This window comes from Uranotaenia lowii, chromosome 3 (assembly GCF_029784155.1).
Source record: "Uranotaenia lowii strain MFRU-FL chromosome 3, ASM2978415v1, whole genome shotgun sequence".
NCBI lineage: Eukaryota > Metazoa > Arthropoda > Insecta > Diptera > Culicidae > Uranotaenia > Uranotaenia lowii.
The window spans coordinates 364,665,240-364,676,870 of record NC_073693.1 but is presented as its reverse complement, the minus strand read 5'-3'; the positions used below and the strand labels follow the sequence as shown (position 1 = coordinate 364,676,870).

Genomic DNA, 11,631 nt, shown 5'->3' with positions numbered 1-11,631 from the left:
TATAAGTCACGAATGACATTATAGGTGTTAAAACAACTAAAATCGAAACAAAACAAAGCAAGGTGCTCGGGAACGTTGATTATTGAATTAAAACCTTTATTTTAAAATATTTGTAATATTTTACTGTTTTGCTTAAACATTGCACAAATATATTTTATAAATTTTTGCCTATTTTCAAAAGTAAGTTTATAACAAACAGCTGAAAAAAAACTTAATGAATATATTTAATCAGTACCCCAAATTTAATATAAATTAGCTGTTGTAGATGTGTGATTTTAAAGCTTCAATTTTGTTTCTGAATTTCACTTTTCACTTGCTTCCCTATATTTTAGTTTCAATTATAACTTTTCATCTGATCCTCTTATTATCGACACACACACAAAGTGGTCAGAAAATTCTAAAGATTTTTTTTGTCGAAAGATTTTTGAAGTTGTTTTACTAATTTTTTTTCATCGGTTTTCAAAAATACTCCGAAAGAAAATATTTTCGAAGATCTTATTTTCAAAACAATGAGAAATTACAAAACGTCTGCTTGTCTGTGCCAAAAAATGATAATGCTGCTGTAGTTAGTTGCGCGATCGTGGCAAAGTTGGTTTCGTACAAACCACTGCATCACCAGCTCCAGAGAAGGATTCATTGTAGGGTGTTTCGGCCAGAGTTTGACCAATTGCTGGACCGTTTTGCAATTTGTTTCAGTTTTATGTCAGTTGTTTTTTGTGTGTCCTTTATGCCGAGATACTGCTTACAGATATGAATTATGCATTATTAGCATAAAGTTGCCGCACAACAGCATTTGCTACGCTACGAGTTTGCATCGAGTCGTATTCAGAAAAAGAAACTAATTTAAAAAAATGATTGAAATTTTGTGTATCTATTGTTGCTTGGAAAAAATAGGGATTATTCGACATAATATTAATTTCGAAAAACTCCAGAATTCACATTCTCTTGAGGATTAATTTATGAGCAATTAAAATAACTCATTGGACTTGGTACTTTGAATCAGATGATTTGAAAGTTGCTGACCACCGCAGACAGAATTCGGAATCCAAATCTCCTCGGTGTGGTCTCAATGGCTTTGCAAACATTTCTGGCCTCCCAAGGGCTCTGCTTTTCCCTTGCCATAAGACCTCAAACAGTAAGCAGCTGGCTGCTGGAGAACATCATCATCATAGTTCTACCGTTCTCATCACCCAGGAATGGCTGCCTTCCAGATCAAATAAATTTTCCCACCATCGCATCGTTTGTCGTTTTGTTGATTTTGCATTGAAAAGCCGATAACAAAGTTGTTGGAAATTATGTTCGGTTTACAAAAAGCTGACCACAGCTGGTTTTTCATTTTTTTTACCCTTTTACCATCAATCGTAGAGTTCAGTCTTATTGCTGGACTGTAAAGTGTAGGTACAACAATTGGTGATTTTTGGCTTTTGGAATGAATGAAGCAACTTTCTTGTGGTATTTTGGGGGGATTTTGAGCATGTATGAATATTCACAAAAAGATTTAAAAAGACACACTAAAATGTTTTTCGCTGTTCAATAATACCTCTACGATACCTAAATTTGCCATGTCTGAAAAATGAATGCCAAATCATGCCATCATTAGGATCTCCTTTTATGGGAATGAATGATCCATAATGATGCATTGTTGAAGAGAAATCGAAACCTTAAATTACAATTGTTCAGATATCGATTCTTAGTTTGGTGTCGGTTTGCCATCATGGTTTAATATAATGATTCTTTAATGACACCCAATTTTTCCATCGGATGAATTGAGACGCTCAATTATGCTGAAAACAATGTTATTTTTGGATAGTTTTAGATAATATTTGTATTGTATTTTTATTGTATTAGTTATTTTATTGTTCACTCAATATAAAAAAATCAATAAATCTAAAATTCTAAGTCCTCAAAGGAACTTGTTCGTTGAATGTAGGTAAGCTTAAAGAAGCAGGATCACTTCACGGTATTATTAACATGACCGATCTCATGTTTCTTCAAATAGTCCTTACGCTCGAATGGTTTGTCACAATATTTGCACCGATATCGGGCCTCTCCATGACGATGATTGACATGGCGCACCAAATCGGATTGAAAGTTGAACTCCGAATTGCAAACCGTACAGGGGAAGCTTTTGCCCTTATCGTGGCGCCGTTGATGAACATTTAGTTGCTTTTCTGTTGCGTACCACTTTCCACAAATGGGACACCGGCAGTTTCGCTGGGCCCCATGAACCTGATTGATGTGCTGGTTGAGTCCACATTTCCTGACGAACATTCGGCCACAATCGCCACATTTGTGATCGGTGACTTGGACCACTATTTTGGCAACTGGCTTCCGGCCTCGCTTCGTCTTGGGCTTCCTATTTTCGATCACCAGCACCCTACCTAGTTCGGCATCTTCGACGTACGATATGATGGGCCCATCTGTTGAACTTTGTGAAGTTTCAGCCGCAATGTCCTCGATGACTGTGGGAATCTGGGTTGCTGTCGATGGTTCATTCTCCATTTGCTTCGATTCTTCTTCAATGATACCATCAGGAAACCCGGAGAAGTATTGTTGAAGCGATTGTCTACCAGCAGTGGACTGAGGTTTCTCAACATTGACAGGACAAGGGGATCCGTCGTTGCTACTTTGATCGTTGATGGCCTCGAAACGCTGGACATCTACTGGGAAGCTATTATCGCTGTATTGCTGGTCGAAGGGTCCAGTTGATGGTTCCTGGTAGTATTGGAATCCGTATTGACTGAAAGAATCCACCGAACCAAACCCTTTCTGACGACCGTGCAATTCCTTGTGAAATAGTTGTTGATCGTTGGAGCGCCGGTAGCTGATGTCTTCGTAGATCGGTTCCGGACTTGCTGCGGCAATGTTCGATGTGAAGGGCGTCTGTTCGTAGCAAACCGTCGGTGTTGGTGATACCATCTCAGCGGGATACTCCATGGTGGCTAGTGCGTCTACCAGATACTGCCGATCCAGTTCAGCTATTTTTAACAAATCAGTGTTGTCCAGGCTGTTTTCCATAATGATGAAACTTGGGGTGGAGTATTCTTACTGCACTTGTTAATAGTAAGTAGTTTGAAAGTTGAATGACTGAAGGAGTTACGGGTCGGTGCTAATAAATGGGCCCTTTGGTAGTAGAATTTCGAATGTCAGCTACCTGGTTACCTTGAACGTAAGGGCAGTGATGGCGATCTCAACATTAAGCTACCTAGAATAGCTGTGCTTCGTGGTTTCACCGGCGATCAGACACCGGGTGAGATCACAACCGAATTGAATTCATTGTTGGGGTTTCTCCGATTTAAGTGATCCAAATGAGGAAAAAAACCAACACGAATAATATCAGTAGTGTTGGTTTTGCTCCTGAGCTTTATTTGATGTATTTTAAAAAGGATCAGATTAATAATTTGCGAATTATTGAAAAGGCTCATCTTATGTTTCATTGTCGAGTCAAATTCGAACCTCTTCGAAAATCTTCAAGATATAACTCAATATCGTCGTTGTCAAGCTTTTTGTAATGGCACTAAAATTGTAGAACGAATGCCAGATACATGCTTTGCGGCCCATTCGATCATGTAAAATTTAAATGCCTTTTTGGTGGTGATAAACCACAAACAGAATTTTTCACGTGTGCGAATTGCACAGGTAATTATTCCTCGAATTCTCTAGACTGTCCCGTTAGGGCAAAAATTATTGCTTCTAGGAAAAATCCCAAAGTTGTCAAAAACATTTCTTCTCCTCCTCCCTTTTTTTCATCCTCACACGTCAGGTCGGCAAACAGCCTGTTCGCGGTCAGCCTCAGCCTTCTTAAGAATCTCGTCTTGGTAATGCTCGAAGTGATTTTAATGTTACCTGTGCTGGTTCAGCGACACAGTCTCGTTGATTAACGTTCTCAGAGGTGGTTGAAAATGGGTTGCCCTCTCCAGGTATAACTAATGGAAAAAAACCAAGCCTCAACGTTCAGGCAAAGGCTTGGGAAAGTCCCCGAAGTTCAAATACTTGTTCTTCTCTTTCTTCATTATCTGATCCTTACAAATTTTGTTGATTTGGGTGAGATAACTGTGGAAAAATTAAAATTTTTGAAACAAAATTAAATGGAAATGATGCAATTTATGTTGAAAGCAAATTCAATGTTTGAAGCATTCCAAATTTCTTTTATCTATGCTAACAAAATTATTATGACTTTACGATTCCTTCATGGATACAAATAGATGTTTAAATATTATGAATTGAAACGCTAGATCTATGCTGTCCAATTAAGATGAGTTCTTTTTATTTTTGAAAACTCAAAACATACATATTGTAGCGGTCACTGAAACTTTTTTAAAGCCTTACAATAACTTGAAAAGGCTTTGAAAATGCTTTCTTTAAAATTTTACGAAATGATAGACTTGATCGACAAGGTGGGGGTGTAGCTATTGTCATCAATAGTCGTCTCAAATTTAGACTTCTTCCTTCTTTCAATACAAAAGTCTTAGAAACAATTGGAATTCAATTAGAAACATCTATGGGGGAAACTTATAGTTGTTGCCGCATACTTGCCTTTCCAATGTAGCGGTGAACAGAAAAACTTTTTGAAGGGAGATTTACAAAACTCACCAGAAATAAATCTATATGTATATTATTGGTGACTTTGATGCCAAACACCGATCTTGGAATAATATTTCATCAAACTCTAATGGGAATATTATATTGGTTGACTGCGCTGGAGGTTATTACACTGTTGAATATCCTAATGGGCATATTTGTTTCTCTTTGATTAGAAATCCTTCCACAATTGATTTGGTTCTAACGGATTTAGGCGAGCATTGCAGTCAATTAGTTACTCATGCGGACCTCGATTCAGACCACCTTCCAGTAACATTTTCTTTATCCCAAAGTCCCATTGAAAACCCTTTAAAATCAACTTTTAAATTTCAAAAAGCTGACTGGGAGCGATAAAGGAATTTTATTGAACGTAATTTAGATGTAAATTCAATAGAAGATATTGATTTGGCTGAAGAAAATTTGACCACTTCAAAAGTCAATACTAAAGCCGCTTCAATCCTCAAAGTTAAACAAAAATTCAATCAACCTTTGATATATGATGATCTTCAGCTTTTGATACGACTGAAAAACATTCGTCGACGCCAATATCAACTTTCTAGGGATCCTATTTGAAATTTATTTATTGCGACCTTCAAAAAGAGATAAAACGTCGTTTAAATTTCATTCGTAATGAAAATTTTGCAAAAGCAGTAAAGGACATAAAACCCTACTCTGAAATTCTGAAAAAGCCCCAGAAGCCAATTCCTACTTTGAAAGATGGAGATTAACTTCTTTTACGAAAGGCAGAAAGAGCTAAAAAATTAGCCAACAATTTGAGTCTGCTCATGATTTTAATTTAAACGATTTAAGTCCAATTAATGCTCAAATTTCCCTTGAATTTTATGATATTATTTCTAAACAAAATGTATTTGAAAGTTCATGTGAGACAAATGAGATCTTCAAGTGATTTTCATATAATGTTAAAACATGAAAGCCTGGGGAAAGATGGGATGTTCTATATTCATATTAAAAAGTAGCCTGAAAACACTTTAAATTTTTTAGTTAAAATCTTCAATATATGTTTCCACTTGGCTTATTTTCGCAATAAATGGATTAATGCCAAAGAAACTCCAATTTCGAAACCTGAAAAAAGTGCTTCAGAGCCTTCGAGTTATCGACCAATTAGTTTGCTTACTTCTTTAAGTAAACGATTTGAGAGAGTTATTTTGAATAGAATGATGGTTCACATTAATCAAAATTCTTTTTTCCTTGATGAACAATTTGGCTTTCGTCATGGACATTCTACTACACATCAGCTTTTGAGTGTAACTTATATGATTAACGCTAGCAAATTTGAAGGTTGTTCAACTGGTGTTGCTCTTCTTGATATTGAAAAAGCTTTTGACAGTGTTTGGCACAAAGGTTTAGTAGCTAAATTAGCTCGATTTAATTTTTCCGTATATCTCACCAAAATTATTTGACTAGCCAAACCTTAAAAATAGGCTATAAAAATTCATGCTCTGAAAGGACATCCATTAGAGCTGGTGTCCCTCAGGGCAGTATACTTGGGCCAATTTTATACAATATTTTTACTTCTGATCTTCCTGATGTTCCGGAAGGAAAAGGTAGAAGATTGTTCGCTGATGATACTTTGCTTTCAGCCAAAGATCGAAATTTACGGGTGGTACGTAGTAGATTGCAACAAATTTTAAATTCCTTTTTGAATTACTTGAAAATGTAGAAAATTTCTTCTAACGATTCCAAAACTCAACTTATTTTATTTGCCCATGAGCCAAGAGCATAATTTTTGAAACCTAATGAAAATCATTCCATGACTTTTAATGGGGTTTCTTTAGAATGGTCTGATCACGTGAAGTACTTGGGACTCACACTCACACAATCATTTAAGACTCACACAATCATTTAAGACTCACACAATCATTTAAGATATTCAATCTAAATGTAATAAATACACTAAATCTCTTTATTCTATCATCAACAGGAAATCAAAGCTGTGCCTAAGAAATAAGTTGCTTATCTACAAACAGGTGTTCCGACCAGCGATAATGTATGCAGTTTCGATTTGGTCTATCTGCTGCGCGACGAGGAAGAAAACCATCCAGAGGATTCAGAAAAAGGTTCTAAAAATGATTTTGCGGCTTCCACTTTGGCACAGCACCGAAGATCTTCATCGGATTGCCGGCATTGAATCGATCGAAGAGATGGCCAACAAAATCATCTAAAACTTTAGAGGCAAATGGATGCAGTCTTCCATCGCAGAGATTAGATGACAATTAGGGGAAAGGTTTCCTAAATGGGCCTATCGGGTTAAATGACCCTATGGATGTTTGATGAAATGGCTGACTAGACAGCTTATCTGACCAATGCATTTTGAGGGTGATACGCTTAGAACATAAGGCAAGAAAGAGTTTTATGAATTTACAAACTCAATAAAATTTAAAAAAAATCATACAAGGTTTTGATACATTTTGATGTAATATTTCGACTCTTAAAAATAATACGTAAAGAAGCTTAAAACAAAAACAAGGATGGTTTTTGTTTCTTACTCAAATGAACTTAAGAAATTAAACATATTTCAGCTTTTGTGGAGGTTTAATAATGATAATTTAGTGGAATAATAGAGTGTTTTTGTATGCCCCCATCATGTTTGTAAAATGCCTCCACCCTAAAATAACAGGTTAAATAGGATAAATAAATGATTTTTATCATTGAACCTTCAAATCTAAGCTCTGAATAACATCTTAAGAGAGAAATGAAGATCTAAAAACAGATTTGATAAAGTTTTTCTCATGGATGAACTGCCTCCATAGTATGGCAACCCTAACTTTTGTTTTATTCCATAAAATTATAATATACATAGATTTTTATAAAACTTCAGCTTTGTCGTACGGAAATTATTACTTTCTAGCAGTTTCAATGAAATTTCACGGAAATATGGCCCAAAAAACAGAAATTTTGTTCAAAACATAAATAGGCGCATTTAGCCCGCACGGTTTGAGGTTCGGCATTTTAGACAACACTTATAATAAAATCGTTTTCTTGGAAACAGAAGAAAATTTTAACATAAAAATTACTCCATTGTACAGTAAACAGATGCCTGCACACGTGTATATAGTTTTTGTACACATATTCGATGTGATATTTGATTAAATCAGTGTTATGCTTAATAGGCGCATATAACCCGCTCCTCCCCTAGTTTAATTTGTAGCAGTCCTTATATTCGAAAATTCAACATTTTCGACAACATCTCGAATATCGATCCGCGCGATCGACGGTTTGAGCAATGCGGGTAGATACGCCGGAGGCAAGGTTGCCGAAAAAAAATCTGTGTTTTTGAGAAAAACAATTCTGACTTTCTGTGATTTTACCCAAATATTCTGTGATGGTTTTCTGTGATAATATTTCCTTTGATTTCATTGAAATTCCATGATAAATTGGGTCTTTTTTACATTTATGCTTAGTAAAATTAATCAAAATAACCAATCTTTTCGAATTTAACTGAATTAAAACGTAAAAAATCTAAATTTTATTTCCGTTTCATCCTTTACGGAAGCGCCACTATCAAAAGCATAAAATTCGAGTGCAACAAGCTATGCTGCTCCAAAGCTTGTAGCATGAAAACATGCACGTACGGGGAGGTATAACTTTAGGCGTTTAAAAATTGCACGCAAGTAGGTTAGATAGGATTTAGATTTAAAACGTTAAATGATTTCTTTAAAATTAGGGAATAAATTCTAATATATATTGTAAATTGTAATTCGATTGTTTTCTTCGATTAAATGAAGATTTTGACCACTCTTGGGGATTCAAGGAAGGACATGGGGGTTCCATGTACAAATAAGCTGTGTAAGGAGTGGTGCTTAAGTCGTACGCCAGTAAGGGATCGGTCAGTGGCAGCTACAAATTTTAGGATAGTTTTTAGGTTTAGGTTTATTATTATTATTTTTTTGTCATTACAGGATGTTCTACTGCATTTCAATACTTAATTGTGCACAACAAATTTTAGTCGAATAAATAAATTTAAGTAATTAATAATCTATAGGGCTATGAACAGTTCATTATTGAGCTGAACACCTAATTTGATGTAACAAAGTAATATGAATGTAATGATGAATTGATACAAATAAAGACATATTTTTAAAAAAATCGGGGATGGATACCCGATCTCCGCTATGGTTGCTCGTTCCCCTGCTAGCACCACGAGGAGGTTCAGAATCTGAGTTGTAAGATATGTGGTGATATGACCACTACCCGAAGTTTGGGTGTATGGAGTCTCGAGTTGCAAATTATTGACCACCTTAGATGAGTTTTGGGATTTTAATTTTAGTTCTGCGTCAAGATTCTGCACAAAGATCTTTAAAAAAAAGTGGTAGTTTAAACCCCGAAACATCCCGTTCCTACGGCCATGTTCATATAATAATTGTTAAGCTATCGTACAGCTTTCGTTCAATCTTATGTTTTTCAATAAGTTTCTAAATAATATAACATTGGGAACGTTGCTCATACATAAATATCACCTCTTCAATCATCATGCTTTTGGGTATCTCAGAAAGGAATTCAAGGCGCTCGAAAAAGATGCATCTCCGCCTTTCAAAAATCCCAAACCGGAATGAAACTGTGAAGGCTCGTCCATATCCTTTTGCAAAAGAATGTCCTGTTATCACGAGCTCTTTTATGTAGAAAGTAAACCGTCTATCTTTTTTCCAACCAGCCAGATCTCCATCACATAGTTACCAACATGTGTACATCCTCATAAAGATGCCTAAAGAAGATTTTAAGAGAGTGATAAAAATGCAATTATCTTCGAAAGAATGTTATCTCAGGAATCTCTCATCAAAACAGGGCTTTTGTCTCTGTTCCGAAAGGGTTTTAGATTGCAGTTTGTTAGTTTTTCTTCATCTTGAGAAGCTGTCTCCTGGGTTGGTTAGACGCTCTTCATTGCGGACAAAAAATAAATGATGCTGCAAATATTTGTTGATTTTTCCCCTACAAAGTTAGCATAGCGATGGGCAAGGAATTTTCCCTGACTTTTTTCCGCAGAAAATTGTATGTGGGAAGGGAGATGGAAAAAATGTCCTCTTAAAAATCGGAACCCATTTCCCACATTGCCAATTCCACAAATGTATAAGTGAATAATTGAAATACCGTTTCACGGTGTTTTCGGAAGGTTGCAGAAAAAACCTTTTCGATTTTTTTTTCTCAAAGGAAGTCTTCCTCGAATTGAATTTTAAATCCGGTAACAATCACTTTTTGATGGGAGCAATGATGAAAAAAACGCGAACAGCGAAAGTAAAATCAATTTCCTAATGTGTCATTTGTGATTCAGAGCGTTTATTTGTTACGTGTCTCGAATTTTCACCACCGAAATGTTCAATTAGATTAAGATGGAAGGTTATTTTTACATGTGACCGAAGCTCTTGAATATTTTATTATTCTCACAATTGCTCCAAATGTTTATTTCATTGTTCGTTTTATGAATAAACTTCTATAAATAGATGTTTGAAAAATAAATTAATCAAAATCAACTTTCTCTCAAATTTCAGAAGCGAACAAAAACTTCTTGAATTTAATTGATGAAATTACAAGGTCATTCAGGGTCCCCAGCTTAGGACTTTTTTGCCACCTAGAATGAAAAGTGGCGTGACTTTGGGTAATTTGGGGGTCCAGCCGCGAAAGCGAAAATAAATTACCCCAAAAAGAAACCTCGACCGGGTGAATACTTTCCATTTCGTTCGGTTGACATGTCGGAATAATTACAGAGTCCAATCGCATAAAGCTCCACCCACCTCGAATATTCTCAAGCAAACGAAGTCGAAGCTGGATGGGCTGCCCGAAATGTTTAAGCAGTCACCATTAAATAAATCGTCTTTTTAAGATTCCACCCGTTCATCGGATCGGTCTGGCGTTTTTCTGAGTTTTTTTCCCTACCATTACGGACGATCAGAATTTGGTGATTATGAGCAATTGGAAATGAATAATGAGCGTTATTTCCGGACAGCGAATAAAATGTATCGTGGGTATCGTGACAAATGACCATTCCCCGGTGGAAACGATGAGGAGTTAATGTGTAGGAGTTTTTCTTACCTTTCCTTTCAAATTCGAAGGGGGTGGCAACATTTTCGGAAAGCACCTTCCCTTTGCTTGGCGACGAAAATGAATTCTAAATGATGGATAACCAAATCTCGAACACATATATTATTAGAGATTCATGCGGCAATACAAATTGATGACATGGCGCCCGATTGCGATTTAATCGTAATTGATTGATAATCAAATTTCGTGCATGCTTCGCCTAGAGATTGTATTATAGGCTGTTTAGATTGGGTGATCCGCGAGAATTGATAAGGACTTGTTTTAAATCTTTGTACTTCGACCCCGGTCGCAAAATGGTGATAACATAAAACAAAAGATCCTGCTAAGAGATCTCCAGAATCTCAATTGTTTCAAAATATATAACGTTTTATTTAACTTCGAGAGAAATAAGGAAAGAAAAAATAGTCGAGGTTCGCACTAATCTTTTTTCTTATGCTCACAACTCATCGTAAATTTTGCTTGTATTTGCCAATTGACTTTTTGCTACGCTGTATTGACACACATATTAAAAAAAAGAAACAAGTAAAAGTTGACTCAAGAGAAGCTCACTAAAAATATCTGTAACTAGCTGATCCCATACGAACTCCGTTTCGCTTTCAACTTGGAATATGTCATGAACAGTTTGTATGAAAGCCAATTGCCAAGCATTTTCCAGATGCACTTCTGAATTCATTGTTAAGTAATAATTGCAAAAATATTGGACGATCACTTTGTCTGTTGTCTGCTACTAAATCGGAAATTAGGAATCCTTTGACCGTGCCAAAAAACCACGTGTATAAATTTCGACTGGATCATTGCATAACAACGCAATTATTGCCAAAAAGCTAAACCCCTTTCAGGGGCTCTTATACAATTTTTGATGACTGAAATCGATTGCCCTTCCCTCAAAACTCCTGTGTGCAAATTTTCAAAGCAATCTATTGTATAATAACGTCAATATTGTTAAAAACAGTTTTAAATTTATATGGACGACCCCTTTCGTCGACCCCTGGCAAA

The 11,631-nt window shown here is 36.0% G+C and overlaps 1 protein-coding gene across 1 annotated transcript; it reads right to left on the bottom strand.

Moving 5' to 3' along the window:
* Positions 1-1,950: 1,950 nt before the first annotated feature.
* Positions 1,951-3,018, bottom strand: LOC129754043 (zinc finger protein 449-like). Its single transcript, XM_055749901.1, has one exon. It carries the CDS (start codon positions 3,016-3,018, stop codon positions 1,951-1,953), a length of 1,068 nt encoding a protein of 355 aa, XP_055605876.1.
* Positions 3,019-11,631: the final 8,613 nt, after the last annotated feature.